The 18,808-nt window shown below is 41.2% G+C and overlaps 1 protein-coding gene across 3 annotated transcripts in view; it reads right to left on the bottom strand.

Moving 5' to 3' along the window:
- Positions 1-18,808, bottom strand: part of RFX4 (regulatory factor X4) — a 132,861-nt gene that overhangs the window by 50,609 nt on the left and 63,444 nt on the right. For all 3 annotated transcript variants that reach the window (XM_038387701.2, XM_043519619.1, XM_038387700.2), the window contains exons 6-12: positions 15,797-16,010; positions 14,820-14,897; positions 12,611-12,774; positions 9,796-9,896; positions 8,282-8,340; positions 5,355-5,499; positions 847-941 (exon numbers count right to left, since the gene is read on the bottom strand). In XM_038387701.2, the coding sequence (XP_038243629.1) occupies positions 847-941; positions 5,355-5,499; positions 8,282-8,340; positions 9,796-9,896; positions 12,611-12,774; positions 14,820-14,897; positions 15,797-16,010 (856 nt within the window). The remainder of the gene's footprint in view (positions 1-846; positions 942-5,354; positions 5,500-8,281; positions 8,341-9,795; positions 9,897-12,610; positions 12,775-14,819; positions 14,898-15,796; positions 16,011-18,808) is intronic.

Raw genomic sequence — 18,808 nt, 5'->3', positions numbered from 1 at the left:
CGGCTGCTACTCTGAAACCATTGTTTAATGAAGTGTTCTTAAGTTATTTACAAAGGTCTAATAGTGAACTCTGGAAGCAGAGTTGCAATTTTCCAACAGAATATGCTAATACAAAATGTATTATCATTCACAGACAGAAACTAAAAGTATATGGTAAATTGTATAGTTACATATACTGCATAAAATTGTACTGATGTCTGATTGGCTGAGAGTGCTCATGAGTTCAGTCAGTAAGTGTCCACCCAATAATACTAAAATTTAGATCAGAGTTCAATTACTGTTTCAGAGCAACTCTAAAAATCACCCAGCTTAATCCCTTGCTGAACCATAAACTAGCTAAAAGAAAAGGAGTACTTGTGGCACCTTAGAGACTAACAAATTTATTAGAGCATAAGCTTTCGTGAGCTACAGCTCACTTCATCGGATGCATAAACTAGCTGTTAACCTTTATTTACTAAAATGAATCAGCTGGACTAAATATTAACTTCATTAAACTCTCAAAAGGACATATTAATTTATTATCTCCACCTGCAATGCTACATTATTCACTATACACTACAGAGGAGTCTGAACCAACACCTCAGATCCATACACCCTTGAATGTTGGGAATGTTGAAAATCTGACTCTGATCCAGCTCCGAATTTTGCAAATGGCTCCTATTTTTAGAATGGAATGAGTGAAAGCCTTGAATCTGAACACTCTCTGACTTTTGAGTCTGGAATTTGGATCCAGATTTTGCATCTTGAGTCTGTGTCTACTAAATACCTATTGCTTTGTTAAAACAAATATTACACATGGTTATACTGCACATTAAGTGACTCTGGTCCTAACTCCTATTTACCAACCTTCACAACACATCGGTCCACCATGGAATCCAGCCACTCAATGTAGGACTCAATGGGTGACTGCTCCTCCAAAAGATGATCAAACTCCTGATACACTAAAAAACAAAGAAAAATACTCCAAATCAGGACTTTAATTCCATTTTAAAACAATAGAGAAAATCACTGTCACAAAATAGTCAGTAATACATCGCCAATTTGCTAAGCTAATTACAACTGGTCACTTAATTATAAATGTATATATGTACACCTTAAGACATAAAAGAGGTTGAAACCATTACTGTGCTTGGTCGCTATCCTGCTCCTATGGAAATCAGTGGGAGTTTTAAAAAGGATTTCAGTGGGAGCAGGATCTTGGCCCATCATTTGAAATTCATCTGTTGATTTAAGCTTCAGCTGTCTATGCCCGGAAGTAAAACACATTTATGGTGTTCACAGTGCAGAGCAGTAAGCTAGGCTTTGACCCTCATGAGGAAAAAAGGCCATGCATGAAATTGATTTAGAAATGCATAGAGAATCTTTTAAACACCCAATGGATGAGTATTGTTGATAGGCCTCTCGTCAGCAAATCTCCAGTGCATAATGCTTTAGTTGTGAAAAGGTGCTTCAGCTGCAACCGTCATTTATTTGTAACGTCAAACAAGCAACAACAACAACTAAGTGTACTTTTATGAAGTGATTTACTACCAAAACACAAATGTCATGCTGACTACACCTAAAGGAGTTTTGACAGACAGGCGATCCTCTTCCAAATATTTTTTTCAAAAATATAGAGTAAATTCAGATGGCCCGTTCAAATGTGTCAATTAAATAGGAGAATCTCCAATTTATTTAGGAGAAGAAGCTATTGGAAGACAAGGAATCATGTGTCTGAGCATCTCAAGGAATTGCTCTGCAACTGAGCTATAAAAATGGTCCCCTAAATCAAAAGAAAAGATGCTTATATACCGGCTGTGTCACAGGGTGATTTAAATGCGCTGTGCACGTCCATTTATACTTCATTATAAACAGCAGGAGAGAGGAATTTCCCACCACTGGAGTGGATGCTAGGGGCAGGGAGAGGAGGCAAAGTGCAAAGTTGGCAGCTAGGGAAGAGTGTAGGAGACATGGAGAAAAAATGCAAAATACAAGGATGTTCTCCACTTGAGCAGCATGGCCATTCTTTGTAACACCACCCTGGATTGGGCTCTGCAGATTGGGAAGTATTGTTATGAGTTGAAGCAACGGATCCAGTAGGAATGCATTTAAGAGTTTCCTTGCCTTACAAATGACTGTGCATTGATTCCATTTAGACTTAATTACGAAGGGGTAGATTGTTATTCAGCCACCCAGGGGAACAATGGAGAGCAAGACTCCCCTTCCTTTCCCACTCAGACCTGCTCGTATTAGGACCCTGGATGCAGAGGGGAGAACTCTATTTGTCCAATACTTCTAACTGCAAGCAAGCCAGTGGGGAGAGGGTGGACGGAACAGGGCATAGGAGGAGCCCTTGCTCTGCCTCCTTAATCCAGTACCTGGCTGGGCATACAGGGGGAAGTAAGATGCTTCAACTACATTCTCTGTGAGTGAGTAGGGGAGCACAAGTGGAACTATGATCCTCCGAGTCCCAGTTTGTTGTCTGGTTAGCTGCTGGGAAAGTGCCGCTACGCACTATCCCTTACTTAGGGCTGATTGCAAAGTTACCATCTGCCCCAAAGCAGCTGTTGCAGACACATCTGCAGAGGCCAGAAGGAATGGAGCACTGGAGAAAAATCATGATAGAAGTAGCTCTATTCTTAAAAACAAGAAAAGCCACTTTCTACTAACAAACGACTATCATGTTCAGTGGAAATCTGCCAATCTGGAAGATATTTTTCCAGTTATTGTAGTTGGAAATTGTAACCTCGGGAGGCTGGGTGTCAGGATTTCCCAGTACCAGCAGGATGTAAAGGAGCATTGGAAACCTACATTGGACATGTGTATTAAGAAATCCCAATGCCATCATCCTAAAGTGAGGGCCCAATTTCACCATGTGAGGAGGCACCCTGCAAAAATGTGACACTTTCATGCATGTGTGAGTGCGTGTGCATGTTGCAAATAAGTAAAGTGGACTGGGTGAAATAAGAACCAGCCTGAATCTTCATCCAACACTTGACTCCAACCTACACCAGTCCCTTTTAGAGGTACAGAACAGTTTGTCTTTGTCTCTTCCCCTTACCTATGTTTTCAACCAGGATTTGAAATGAGACTGAGCACCGACGGAGAGGCAAGCTTTAGAGGGCCGGGAACACCTTTTCAATCTGTGTGCACACAGTGCTTAGCACAGTGATCTCTGATTCAGACTATGGCTGCTAGGCACTATTGGAATACTCATAAGAAATGGCGGGACATGGGAGAATTATCCTAGAGTTCTTGGTGATTCAGAGGAAAAATCTATCAAGAGTGGTAAGAGTGCACGGAAGGACAGAGAGGAGGCAATACTACTGGAGGATTCAAAGGAATTAAGCCGAATTTCCAGCTTGCTGTAAACCTTCCAGTAGAAGGGGAAATACTGACTTGCAACAGCAGTACTGAATTTGCTGCAAGGGAGCTGAAAATACCACCCCAAAAAGAAGGTTCACCTTTTGGAACTAGCTCCTTGTAGACTTACCCTTGGTTACAGATCTTTAAGTGATCTTCATCTAGGTAGAAACTATATGCAAAGTTGGAAAAAAACTCTTGAGGTCAGTATCACATATATACCTTTGTCTCAATGTAATCCTCAACATGTACACTGGGTTGGGTTACTGCTTCTGGTCTTTCTCCTCTCTCTCCTTCTTTCACACCTTTCTCTTCTCCCTTTCTGTTGCAAACTGCTTCCCGCTAAGACTGGCCCCTTCTTGAAAGCAGTTATATGCTGAATTCCATCCACTCTTCAGGAAAGTTCTTAAGCACTTGCATAACTTTAATGGGATTTAAATATGCACTGAAAGTTTAGCACTTGCTTAAGGGTCCTTCCTAAATGGGGATGCTCTCCTGAATCTGGGCCAGAAACATTATTGGTATTAAATATTAACCCTTTGGGAACTAGATAATTTCTAGGGGTTTTGGGTGTATGATGAGGATGGTTAAAGAAGAAGAGCGATTTTCTGGCTGCTGGGAACCAGGATGAGCCTGGATTCTAGGCTTCAGCTTGTCCTGAACTGCTTATCTTTTTCCCTTGTCCTGTCCTGAATTCTCACTACTCTCAACCTCTCACTGCTGCCAGCTCCTGGCTCACTCCCCTCAATCATTAGTGGGCAGGAGGGTCATATCAGGAGGTAAACTCAGGGGCTGGGAGGAACTGGCAAGAATCCCAGAACAGTTCTCTTCTGGGAAATGGAGCCAGCAGAAGGTGGTCAGGAGATGTGGGCCTTCTTCCTACTTGGGGATGAGTCTTTCAGAGGTCAGTGAGGGATGTGAGGTAGATGGGAGCATTTTTGTCATCTTCAGGAAAGAAAGGAGGAGGACTCCAACTGGAGGTAGAGGTTGAGACTGCTACTAAAGACAAGAATACTCATTTTTAGTATCTCAGTGTAGCACACCCAGGGATGCACACACATTTGTTGTCAGAGTTCTATGGGCTAGAAATGGCTATCACATGCACATTCTGTGGGCAACTTATGTCACTATTTACACATGGAATAGATGAGCTTTCCCCCTAAAATAGGGTGACCAGACAGCAAGTGTGAAAAATCGGGATGGGGTGGGGGGTAATAGGAGCCTATATAAGAAAAAGACCCCAAAATCGGGACTGTCCCTATAAAATTGGGACATCTGGTCACCCTACCCTAAAACCAACTTGCCCCTTTAAGAAAGCACAACTTTTCCAGGGTTTCTACAAGTCGTTCTTCAATAAACCAAGCAGCGTCTATGTCAGCCAATCAGATTTCTGGATGTGGGATACATATTTACTTCTAAAAGTTCATAAAGAAAACTTCAGCCAATCAGAGACTAACTTGCTGATAAAAGTGCTTTGTGAAACCAGTGCTTTTAAAAAAAAGCAAGCCTCTGGAAGTGACTCAAACAAAAATGGCCCTGCTGTCAAAGCCATTCAAAAGGCAGTTATCCCATAATAGCATAACTGGGTAAACAACCATCATTCTACTCTATCAGATAAAATGATTCGGGGCTTGATCCATAGCCCATTAAAGGGAATGGGCAGACTTCCATTGACTTCAATAAGCTTTGGATTGGGCCCTAGATCTGCATCAGTCATTAGGAAGACTAGAAATAATCTCTTTAACAGAACATTGTCCATATCCATGTCTCAAAGTGGAACATCTTGATTTTGGCTCACCTTTCTTTTTGATACGTGTTTCATATGTGAGCAGCAAGCAAGCAGTAGCCAGTAATGATATGCTACCACATTGCTACAATATCTCAATTATTAAACTGATTGACTGTAAAGCAATTATTATAAAATTGAACATTATTATTATTGTGGTGTTTTGCATTCAACAGGAAACACAGTTCAGAGTCCCCCGAACCACATTTGTGGGTTTTATTCTTACATTGTATGATGAGCTTTCTGTGCTCCTCACGTGAATCCTCCATGGTATAGAGAGTTTGTTTGGTAATGCTGTTCAGATCCACATTCCTCCAGTCCTCCAGCATTTGAAAGGTAATGTCTGCACTGTGGATCACCGTTCTTGATGCCTATAATCCAATCCGATCTACTCATTAGTTCATGGTTTATTAGGTTAAAAATAGACTTCATCCCCTTTTACGCTCCCTTAGTGAGCCTCACTAAGTTGATTCTCAAACCCCACACACCTCTTGATCCTTTCTGGAAGTCACTGGACACGGTAGCTGGAGAGAACTCTGAAGCCATTTTTGCCAGTTCTACTCAGCCTGTATTTGGTTTCCACAAAGTACAAATCTCAACAGGCGTTTCTAATCAAACTGCTCTCTCCCTAGACCATTAATTCTACAAGGTTTGAGCTGCAGTGTTTGGTCCAAGAACAAAAATACATTGGGCCAGATCCTTCCCCTCAGTCTATGTAGGGAAGAAATACTCTGCGTGTGCATCTTTCCCCTGACACATGAAAAGGAGGCTCATCTGCCCCCACACCACCACCTTCCCATCCTCTGGATCATGCAGAGGCCTCCCTGCACAAAGGGAAGGAGTAGGCCGAGAGAAACGTGGGTGGTGTTGGATCAGGGTCACACATCAGTCCTGTGTAAATTAATCAGAGAAGACAACCCAGACTAGGGCTGTATTATCTTTTCCAAAGAGTCTCCCTTGGGGGCAGCCTGAAGAGTCCCTGCTTTATGAAGCTGTTGACCTGGCAGAGCTGTGTGAATGGATCTTCTACAGATTCCCCTGGATCTATGCAGATTCTTGGGTATCTACAGGGTTTGTGGGTAGACCCCACAGCTCATGCAGCAGGATGGCAAACCTGCCCCCACAAATGAATTAAAGGAGAAGGAACTCCATAAAGCATCCTCACTGAGATCTCCTTCCGTCAGGGGGTATTTCTGCTGTGGGGGTTAGTCTGGGGCATTAGATACAGTTTTCAAATGTAACCCCTCAAACTGCAGTGTGGGACAAACCCTCAGCTGGTGTCAATGGGTGAAACGCCACTGGAGTCAAGGGAGATGCTCCTACTTATACCATCAGAAAATCTGGCCCTGTGAATTTTGCACAGTTCATGTGGCCTAAAACTGAGTCAGTGAAAAATAAATTCACAGACATAGTATGTTCCACCTGCATAATGGATTTTTATCAGTAAAACAATGGGATACTATGAAGCTTATATTCACAGCTATAAGAACATTAATACATTATAACGGTAATTTTATTTATAAAATGAAGTACTGTTGGGCATGCCAAACAAGTTTTGATAAATAAACCATTTCAAAACCCCAGAAGAAAATAATCCATTGTAAAAAAAACCCCAAAATACAGAAAAATATAGTCAAGCCATCCTCATAAAATGATAAACAAAGAAAACTAATAGAGTGGGTCCTATGTTAAAGGGAAAAAAGACAGACAAAATACACCTGTTGAAATAGTTCAATTTTATATGCTGCTACTAGTTTTCAGGTTAATTTTATGGAAGAAAAACAATCCATCATGTATGTCTATGAGAGCATCTTTTGCAAAGTGGTAAGTCTGCATAACAAGCTTAACCAGTTTTTATCTAGGCAAAACTCGTTAGTTCTGCCAGAATAAAGACTGGGTTAACAAAAACGAGTAAAGTGCTCAGGATTTGAGAGCACTTGGTTTTAAACTGAAGTATGTAACCACAATAAGTGAATATTTGCCCTGTATTTTGTTTTAACTTGAGGTTTAATATCACAACTAGGTATGGTGTTTTTCTCTCTAGAAAATGGACAAATTGCTTCCCAAATCAAAGGCCTGATCCAAACCCCATTGAAAAATCAATGGAAAGTTTCCCATTGGTTTCAATGGGTTGAACTGGATCTGAAACCTCTTCTAGGATCAGATCCTGAATTTCTTACATAGAAGTCACTGGGAGTTTTGGGTGCATAAGGAATGCAGGATCAGCCCCCACTATTTAACAAATCATGTAACTGATTTTTGGATGGTTTTGTAGCTTATCTATAGAAGATCATAATAAATAAAAATATTAGAAACAAAACTACTAAAGCAGGGGTGGGCAATCTTTTTGACCTGAGGGCCACATCTGGGTATGGAAATTGTATGGCGGGCCATGAATGCTCACAAAATTGGGGTTGGAGTGTGGGAGGGCTCCAGCTGGGGGTGCAGACTCTGGGGTGGGGCCAGAAATGAGAAGTTCAGGGTGAGGGAGGGGGCTCCAGGCTGGGGCAGGGGGTGGGGTGTGGGGGGGAGGGTTCCAGCTGGGGGCGTGGGCTCTGGGGTGGGGCTGGGGATGAGGGCTTTGGGGTGCAGAGTGGTGCTCCAGGCTGGAACTGAGGGGTTCAGAGGGCTGGAGGGGGATCAGGGCTGGGGCAGTGGGTTGTGGTGCAGGCTCCAGGTGGCGTTTATGTCAAGCAGCTCCCAGAAGCAGCGGCATGTCCCCTCTCTGGCTCCTACATGGAGGCAGGGCCAGGGGGCTCCGTGCATTGCCCCGTCAGCAGGCACCGCCCCTGAAGCTGCCATTGGCCAATGGGAGCTCCAGGGGCAGTGTGCGGAGCCCCCTGGCTGCCCCTATGCATAGGAGCCAGAGGGGGGACGTGCTGCTGCTTCTGGGAGCAACACGGAGTGGGGCAAGCCCCAGACCCTGCTCCCCAGTGGGAACTCAACGGCTGGATTAAAACATCTGATGGGCTGGATGCAGCCCATCGGCTGTAGTTTGCCAACCCGTGTACTAAAGCCTCATATACCATTGTTACCTCCAAGAGTTTCTCCTTGTGCAATATCCAACCTGCAGATTTAGCAAACTCTTACAACAGTCTGCAAAAGCAGCATAGAATAAACTTATCAGGAATGGATAACCACTGAAATACCTACCTGGCAGAGATGATTTAATGAGGTCTGCCGACGGAGAATTTGTGAAAACCTTCTGGATACTGCAGGAAAGGAGAATTACACATTTAGGTAATATGCCAAATAAAGAAACTTGATTTTAAAAGTACCTTGTTAAAACTAGCATCAATTAAATACACTGAATTTCCTTTCTGTTAAGACACACATTTGCGACTTATTTATTGTTCATATTAATTGCCCGTTTTCAAAGATGGACTTCTGAATAGGATATCCAAATCTTACATTTGGATGCTGAAATCAGTAGTTCCAAGTATGTATAAGGACTGTTTGTATCTCTAAATGATGGTTTGAGTGTCCCAAAAAGGGATCTGGGCATCTTATTAGGGTATCCACACTTGTAACTTGGGCTGTAAATATTTATTCTACATACAGCATCTGAAATCTATGATCCCAATCCTGAAAACACTCACAGCCATACAGCTTTCTTTCACCAATACTTCCACTGGCTTCAATGGGACTGCACAGGCAAGAGTAAATATTATGCCCAGTAGTAAGTAATCATTTGCAGAATAGCCAGGCACCAAGTACAAGTAAATGCTAGTGTGTTCTCAAGTTTATTCTCATGTTATAATCACTAAATATCTGCAGATCAAAGCAAATAATCTAAAGAGATATTTAAAGTCAGATTTGTTGGTATTACATATTCCTTCTATATTGTCCATCGAGTAGTTAAAATATATATTTTCGGATTTATTAGAACGTTCATAGTCCCAATATTTATATGAGCAGAACAGAGTTCACCGTTGTGAATTCTCAATAGTTTTGAATTGTCAAAGAACTGACAAAAATAGTCTCAGGACACATTTTCCATAATTTTTGAATAACTAAGTAAATGACTAAAAATATCCAATGGATTATTCTAATTTATGTCCTGAGTACTTTCTGCAAAACATATTCCTAATTTTCCATGCTCATCAGTAGTTAATCCTTCTCCTAAATTAGTTTTTTTTTAAACTTCTGATGTGGAATTTACTGCTCATGAAAAGCAAAGAATGGAGAGCTGTGAAATAAAGCAGGCTTTATCAATAGGTGATGCGCACTGCAGGCATCTACAAAGCATGTCTGAAAAGGCATAGTGCCCTTTCCTGTGGTGACAGGGTAATTTGATCCCCTTCATATTTAACTCTGGCACTTCTTTGGAGTGAGGGCCTCAAGCTGTATTCAAATTGTGCAAGTCTATAGGTTTGTTTAATAATTTGCTTTGCCTAATATCATGCCTAATGCTTGCTTACTGTCAACAAATTAATTTCTTATCAGAGTCCACAAAAAAGGAAAGGCAACTGGTCTTAGAGCTGTGCTTTATTACATTTAAAGGAAATTTGTTCTTATGAGTGAGTGGAGATTATTGGTGAATGAAAGATCTGTAATGTTGATCTTTTTTCATGACTAATAGAACATTTTCCTAGCTTCCAATTAATTTGTAACTGATAAATAACACATTCTTCTCATATATATAAAAAAGATTTCTCAGTACATACACTCAAACTTGATATTTCGGAGGTTTTCTGGCAGGTCGTAGAGAGCTACTTTTAACCACTCATCCAGCTGTTTTGCAAACTTTCGGATCACCTGAGTCAAGCTGAAAAGAGAAATCACTACTTCAGGAAATGTACACTGTGTGGTTTATACGGCAGTGCCTTGAAGCATGTAAAGTCAGTGTTCCACCACCCAGCATATCATTTTTAGTTACAATTTATAAACAAAGGTACCTAGGACACAATTTTCAGATGTGGGCATCTTAATAGTACATTTAGATCCCCTATTTGGGATATGAAATTGGCACTAAGGTTCATAATACAGGAATTCATGCACTTAATTGCCAATTTGAACAGCCACATCTGGGTTCTAGAAGTCTCACTGATTGTTTACATTTAACAGTTGTGCCCATAACATAAAAGGGAAATTTTGACATAACTTCAGGAGTGTGGAGTGACTGTTGGGCCAGATTCGATTTTCCGTTACACCAGTGTATATATGGAGAAATTCTGTTAAAGTCAGTGTTGTTACTCTGCATTCAAACTAGTATAATTCTTCTGAGCAGAATTCACCCCACTACAGTCTATGGGGCCCACTGACAGCCCAGTAACAGGGCTTTTTAGTGAATAGTTAAAACAGGACTAAACATAGGAAGCTGCATAAAAATAACAGACCTTTAGAAGTTTGGAAAGGGGAAGAAATAGCCCCATTTCTTAAATGACTACATTTTGGGAACTGTATTCTCAAACCAGGTCAGATCTGAATCCTGATCATGCAAGTAATTGTCTGGGCAGCTCCTACACATGTAGGCAGCCCCACTGTGCACACAGAGTCACCTGCAGGATCAAGGACTTGGACAGCATAGAAAACATCTGAAACTATCTGAAGCAAAAGGGAAAATACCCAAAATACATTGAGCTCAGGAATAGTTTCAGATTCATCTTCCTCGTTCAAATCAACTTTAAAGATGGCCTTAATACTTCACTAAGCTTACCACTGTGTTTGTTGTTTTCAGTTGGGGGGGTTGGAGGGGGGGCAGATCAGCCTCAACCTATTCAACTGTCATAAAAAAAAATCATGGTCCTACTCCCAGTCACATCACTTTAATGAACATAAGACCCAAAATTAGAGTTTTGAGCTCTATTGTGCCCAACCCTGCATGGGTACACAAAGGTGGAAGGGGGAGGACACATAGAAGCTTTCCACTCCTTATGGAGCCTCTGTGCGGGGACCGGGCTCAACTCATTGGATGTAGTGCACAGCCAGTTTCCTGTGGATACGAGCTACTCACAGTGGGGCAGGAAGAGGTGTGTTGCAGAAGACATGGCCACGGTCCTGTCTTTCTCCACATGGGCTATCTTATAGGGCTGGGCGTGGATGGGAGTGCTTGATGCTCCCATTGAAAGGTTGGCTTTGTTGGCACTGCAACATTTGTTCCCAGGGAATTCCGGCTGAGTCAGCAAGATTTCCTCCAAGGGCTTCCATTGCTGTGTCTCCATTGCTTGAGATCCTTCTGCACTCCCTCCAGTGTGGGCCATGGCTTAACAGCCACAATCTGGCCCTTTATATGCATTACAAAAGTCCATATTCACACTCAAGTCTCTCCTTATTTGCTCTGAAAGAACTAAGCAGCTTGAAAAAAAGGGCTGCTATGCAATTTAATCCTTCCGATGAAATAGATGGGGGGGAGGGGAGGGAGCTGAAGTCTGAAAAAACTTGCAAAGAAATCCATGCTTGTACCCTGTTCCTGGTTGCAGACAGATACTTTGCATCTACTTAACAAACCATACAATCTGAACACTGCACTCTAGTTTAAGTAAGTAGAACAAAAGCCGGAAAAGGTTTGCTGTAATTAGAGCTACAATAAAATACAAACGTACAGTGCAAAGAGTGAACACTCAAAGCAATAGTCTCAACAAATTGTTAGCAAATCTTGTGCTCAATTTTGTCAAATAATTTTGAATATTGAACAAATTCATAAAAATCTAAGTCTGTTTTCAGATAATTCACAAAGAGAAAAAGAAGCTACATATACTGGTTGAATAAAACTTTCTGCAGTTAATTGTTGACCCTAACCCTGCTGTCTCTATGTAAGCAAAACTCCATGGACACAAATGAATTACATATAGGAAGAGAACAGACAAGACCTGATATGTAGATCAGAAAGGAGAATTTAGCTCTCAAACTAGTGTGGAAAGACTATGCATCTTTTCTGTAGAGATAGGCTGTGTAGGCCTGGTTCTGGACCATGTGAAGAAACTGACCCCCAAATGGGCACAATTCTATCCTGCCCACTATAGTATTTAAATGCATCCATGTTCTCTCAGAGGTCAGCCTTACACCCAGCCCTCACACATATTCTACTCCTGGTAAGTGGAAGAACAATTTGGGTCAGAGACTGTGACAGAGACCACTGCTTGGATTTCTGCAGTTGCGTATGCATTTGTGCATATGCAGGTAGCCCATACTAACTCCTCTTGGAGCCATAATTCGGAATATTGAGCTCTCAGTCCTGGAGAAGTGACCGAGCAGCCTCTCTGAAAGTTTTCAAAGGAGGCATAATGAAGGCATTCCACTGCCAATAGATTTCTGGTCGGCACTCGTGCACATGCCATCTGCAATATGACCATCTATATGCTATGAGACATTTCTATCTATCTTTAAACTCATTTAAACTGATTCTGACTTGGATTCAGGAGATAGGAAATATGTAGGGAAATTATGCTTTTTAAGAACTGCACCAATAGTGAAAACAAATACACACAATTAACAAAAACAATTCAAACAAAAACAGTCAATACTGCATAACATACTAACCTGTCAGGTAATGCCTGCAGTACTGTTGGCATCAAAACTCCAGAAATAGCTTTGTACAATATTGAATCACAAACCCCAACTATATTTACTACAGTGGAAGAACCCAATACAGGAAGCATGTGAGGCGGCATCCCTTGCCAAAAGTGCAGAAGAAAACTTTGAACCTAGAATTACATACACACAAATTAAACATGGCAAATATGATTTTTTTCTTAAATGATCTAATTCCATATTACTGATATGGCACCATAGTTGTACATGGTGCTGTTCAAAACTCACATGACAGAGTCCCTACCTGGACAGGCTTTATGCTGTAACTTAGATAAACATGGTACATCAGAAGATAAATGCACAGGAGGATAAAGTGGTGAGATCAGTTTAAAGAAAGCTTTTGCCTTAGCAGACTGCAAGGGTTCCATGCATGCCATGCAATTTTTATTCTCCACCAGCAGGTACTATGAGTGCAGCTCCTTGACTTCCACATATACAGCCTGATTTTCCACAGCTTGCACCGGGCGCAGACATTTATACATGTGTAAAGTGAATGCCAGGAGAGGACTAGAGCTGGTCAAAATATGGGAAGTATTTTCCATGGACATTTTTGGAAGGAACAAAACATGTTTGGTTTTTTGAAAGAAATTTTCTGTTTTTTTGTTTGTTTGTTTTTTTTAAATGAAAACTGAAAATGTTTCCACTAGAAAGGAAAAGGGAGGGGGGAAGGAGAGAAATAGGGAAGGAGGGGAAATCTATTTTCAGTTTAAAAAAAAAAAAGGTAGGTGGGAATTTCAGCCAAATCAGAAATTTTCTGTTAAAATTTTCGTTTAGGAAAAAAAGCCATTTTCCATGGGAAAAGATTTGATGAGTTTTAGAGCAATCAAAACACAAGTATTCCAATTTGACAGCATTTTAGACCCACTTTGCACTGATGTAAATAACTACACAAAGTACAAAACAGGGGAGAATCAGGCCTGTAAAATTTATAGCCATCAGAGGTGCTGAAAAACTATCGGATTTCCCAACAAGATATTTGACTAAGGAACTATTGTGGAGCCGATCCTGCAAACTCTCCTATATAGATGCTTATTCAGTGCCACTGAAGTCAATGGGACTAGAATAGGGGGTATTTAACTTATATAAGCTGTGTGTCCGTTTTACTCTCATTAAGAAACTGCTTTGATCCCCATTTGAAGATGGGTGATTGTTAACAAGGAAGCTACCAAAGGAAAATAGTAAAATGGGAGAGCGTTCGTATTTCACTTGGGTAAATGAAAACATCTAGGCTGGATGTAATCATTTAAAGAGCCTCAGCTTGAAACTGGAAAAGTGTGGGGAATAACGAAGCATGAGAGACACACCTAGGAAATTCTGCCCCCACTCTGGCTCGGATGTTCAAAGGGGCCAACCCGAATAGTTGCCCCGTTCCTATTGACTTTCAACAGGAGTTGGGTGTCTTGACTCCCTTAGGTTCCTTTGCAAATCCCAGTCTCTGTGTATTCAGACTTATTTCCCTTAACTAAATACTTTCTCCATATGCAATTGCAAATTACTTTACACATCAGCAATTTTGGGAGTTTGCAGTTCTTGAACTATAACAAAGGCTATGTAAGTGCATGACCAGAAAGTTATCAGACTATGAAAAATAGGTTGCAAATTCGTGGGGGTAGTTAATATACTGAAGCCAGTCAAACCTGTGTGGTGCCTCAGATTGGCTGCAATGAATCAGTCTGAATCCTATATCCAGAATACATGCCCATTCCTAACAGATATCCAAGCAATCAATGGTAAGTGTTACTAGCAGCACAGGGCTATAACTGGGCAATGGCAAATTTATACTGAACTTCGAGAAAAATTCCCTAAGATTGATATGTTACTGTATAAAGATCTCCCTAGGAAAGTGACGGATGACTCATTTTTTGAATCACATAAAATTGGACTGGCCAGCACTTAGAGTATACTGTAGGGGCCAATCCTGCATTGGAAGAGGGGTAGACTAGATAACGTAGTAGATTTTTTCTCTAATTTACATGATGATATAAATAAGAGTTATCATGTATAAAGCACCATAGATACACTAGTACAAATATCCTCCATTATTCACAAAAATCTACCAGATAATCTATCATTTGAAATATCACATTCAAAATATGCTGCAGAAGTCCTGGAGACATTAAATGTTATTCAACTACAGTTCTTTTATTTCTCAGCATACCTCATCAAAGTTGGCTCTTATTACAGTGTCTAGTATCCTCTGACAGTGAGTTCTGTACATCATAATAAAGGTAGAAACCTGAGAAAGAAAAGGAAAGATACATGAAAGATGATTTTACTTAAAAAAAAAATCAAATCAAATTAAAAAAACTTCTGCTTTAAAAACTACTATCAAAATACACAGTACAAAAGGAACATGGGGGTTTCCCTCAATAAATAATTGCAAAAAATATTAAAATCAGCTGAAGTGATGAGTTCAATTAGATAACTATTAGGAACAATGCAAGTCTTAAAGCTAAAGTCTCCTTTTTGAGACCTACAGAGGATTCCTTAATGGAGATTGTGCAAGTATTAAATGAGCAAAAATGCCTTGATGAGAACAACAGGAATAACATAGTCCTTAATTAGGATATATAGAATCCTATTTATTTTGTTCAGTCTACATATGTACTAAACATATGAATAGTGTCTGCAAAGTAGATCAATAGTCAAGACATTTTGCCATATGCACATAAGATTTCTTTCGTTTTCCAGCCTACAGGAAGGAGAAATGTAATAAATACACTCTTTCCTCAGGAAAGTGTTATAATAGATTTCTTTCAGCTTGCAAACAAGGGAGTTCAGACTTTGTAGATGGTATACTCGATTACAGAAACAGAGGCCTAGAATAACACAATTGGTGACATAAACAGATACCCATTGCTAACTTTTTCTTACTGTATACACTGTGCCTACAGAATGAGTTTACATTGAACTCAGAAATGTTGGGGGGAAAAAAAAGCTACAGTAGATTTTTTGTCAGACATTTTAGTGAGAGAAAAATATGTGCCCCAAGCACATGGAGCAATTAAGTCCCTCATAAATAAAGCCAAGGCATTATTGAACTCACTGTTTTTTAAGATCCTTGTATTTTAGATCAACCTTTCATCAACAGGAAAAAAAGCAAGGCAAGCCAAAGAAATATTTCAAAAGCCTTACCTTCTCCTCTGGCAGACTGGCTGGCAGATTTAGATCTTTGACATTTGGAAACTCTGGCAGTAACGTTCCAAGTTTGGATCGTGGTGAATATGCCACTGTCTGTTTGGTTACTTCTTTTTTTCCTGTTTCATTGACCCAGGCTGCTCCTTTCTTAGAATACATCACGTCATAATACTGAGAGCTCTCTTTCACTGCAATGCCATAGTAATGGTACCTGACACATGAAGATACACATTTTATAAGCAACCTATTCATACAGCATACAAATAAAGGGTGGGAGGAGAGAAAATATGCAATTGCTGGTGGTTTCACTTGCAAAACAGATGTGTGCCAGTGTACATTTGGTGCACAAGTGCTGATTTAATAGCAGAATGACATTATAATGTATCAAGTTTCCAAATATCAATCCTGCTAGTAAAAATAGCTCTAATCAGGAAAAGTAAAGCTGCTTAGCTATGAGCAGAGACAGAGCACCAGACCAACAGGACTAGCCCCTCTGCTATATTTCCAGCTACCTGATTCTCAGGCCACTGAGTGCTGGTTGGATCCTGGGGAGCAAAAGTCTTTATCACAAATAGAGCTGACTGGAAAACTTCAGATGAAAGAAAATTTCAAACAGAAACATTAAAAAAGTACGGCACAAATTGGCAAATCCCAGGAATGTAAATTTCAGAATAAAGTTGTTTGCAGCTTGGATTGCTATCCTCACTAGATTGAGACCAATGAGGGCTGTTACATGACAGAATAACACCACCTGTGCTACAATACATAGCAAAAACAGAATAGGTTTAATATTGTTCTTACATCACTGCAAATTTGTGCTACAGCTTAGCATCATCATAGATGATAATGGGACCCCTCATTATCCAGTCCAACCCCCTACATCAAAGCAGGATGGACAATATGATTCTTGCCTAACCTTGACCATAGCAACTCAGCCATCACTACCTCATTGTGATGATTATGAAAATAGACAATGTCACAAAAATACCCTTCTCTTGAAACATTCATTCACTTCTTTGTTTTCCTAGAAAGAGTTGTCTGGCATCTTCACGTCCTCTCATAGGCATAGTATCACAGACACTTTCTGGGGTGTGGCTCCTCTGGGAGCCCATCAGTGATGCTCCACTGGTCAACCAAAAGGGACTCACTTGAAAACAACATTAGAGGGAGTGGGATTTTCAAAAGCCCTGAAGTGACTTCTGAGCCCAAGTCCAATCGGCTTTCAATGGCATTTGTGCTTCTACATCACTTCAGCACTTTTGAAAAACCCACTCTCCATTCCCTAGTTCCCTTTAAGGGCTTAGGACAAACCCCAGATTCCACACAGGACAGCAGGCTACCAGACTGGTCCTAACTACAGCTGGCTGAAATTCAGGATTTCTGGTTCAAGGGAAATTCGACAGTTAGAAATCTGCCTTCATTCTGATTCAGACCAAAACCAAATTGTTCCTATGTGAACTGAAAATTCTGAAAAAAACCCCCAAAAATCCCAATGGTTTTGGAAACACCATGTGTGGCTTCTATAAGCAATAGGTAAACTGACAAGAATCATGTCAACTTCATTCAGCAGCTGCCAGGGCTCCCAGGGTCTGTGTTTCTGGGGAGGCTCCATACACAGGAAGTCCTGGGAGTCAGCTGGGATCCCCCAGAGCAATCCACCCAGTGGGGCTGCCCCAGAGCCAGACCCTGGAAACACATGTTCGCCAGCAGCCCTCTAGGAAACCAAGCAAGGATCCACCAGAACTCTGCTTGGAATTTAAGCAAAGGTCATCGAACCTGAGACATTTCGGCACAATAGTTTGGGTTTGACAAATCAGCATTTTCTGATTAAACTTGCATCAGAAAATCCCCGACCAGCTCTAGTCCTAACCCTATTCCACATTTAAGGTGACAATCGTGCGCTCCTGCTCAGCTACCACCTGCTGTACACACTGATGTGCTCCATTTGTTATATCATGAGTCAGATCCTCTCACTGGCTCTAGTCCCCTTATGCTATGTAAAAGGGCTGTAGCAACCTAAAGGGGCTCTAAAAGCCCTGGTTCCAGCTGGGGGAGAATCTCCCCCAGCACAAGCACTGTGGAAGACAACCATAAAGCTGCCTTCTGAGAGCCTCCTTGCAAGCCCTGATGCGGGGGGCATGGCAGAGGTGGGACTGAGGACAGAAAGGGCATGTTGGGGGCAACACTGTAGCAGGCAGCACTGCAGAGATTCTGAACAGCCCTGGCAGGCTGCAGTAACCTAGGCAGGGCCCCAGCCCCCAGGATGAGGAGGGCACAAAAATCAGGGCTGGCCTTATTGTGAAGCGAACTGAGGTGGCCACCTCAGATGCCAGACTGGGGGAGGGGGGAACTAGGACCCAGAGTTTCAAAGTTTTGGCCCAAGTGAGGCGGATGGGGGCGTCATTTGAGCGCCCCACCTCAGGTGCCAAAATGTTGTGAGCCGGCCCTGACAAAAATGGATTAAAGCCACCTTTGACTCCGCTTTCCCTGCATTGCAAGTTTTCTGCAGTGCCTGAGGGGCACAGCACAGAATCTCACCCCCTGTGTTCTATCACTGAATTGTTCATTTAGGGCTAGATTCTGATTCTTTTACTCACACTGGGTAGCGCTTTACTCCAAAGGTAACCTCATTGATTCCATTAGGACTAGTCACTGAATATATACTATTCACCATGAGTAAGGGGATCACAATCTAGCACAGTCAATTTACTTGCTGAGTTACTGGGAAAATGTAGGTGGCATCATACAAGAGGCCTTTCCCTCTAATAAATTCAGCAACTCACAGAAGCTCAATTTGATCTCAGCTATACCTGTTTCAAAATAAAAACCTGAACAAAAGTGTGGATCATTTGATAGTGTTTTATTTTGTATCATTTCATTCCTGGCATATTTCACTTAGCAGTACACTACAAAAGAGTGTTTTTCTAATAGCCACAAAATCAAAAAATGGCAATATTCAAAATTAGCTTATTAGGGTTATTGCTCCAAAGGACAAAAACCCCTAAGTGT

This window comes from Dermochelys coriacea, chromosome 1 (assembly GCF_009764565.3).
Source record: "Dermochelys coriacea isolate rDerCor1 chromosome 1, rDerCor1.pri.v4, whole genome shotgun sequence".
NCBI lineage: Eukaryota > Metazoa > Chordata > Testudines > Dermochelyidae > Dermochelys > Dermochelys coriacea.
The sequence above is the reverse complement of the archived record's forward strand: the minus strand, read 5'-3'. Positions and strand labels throughout refer to the sequence as shown.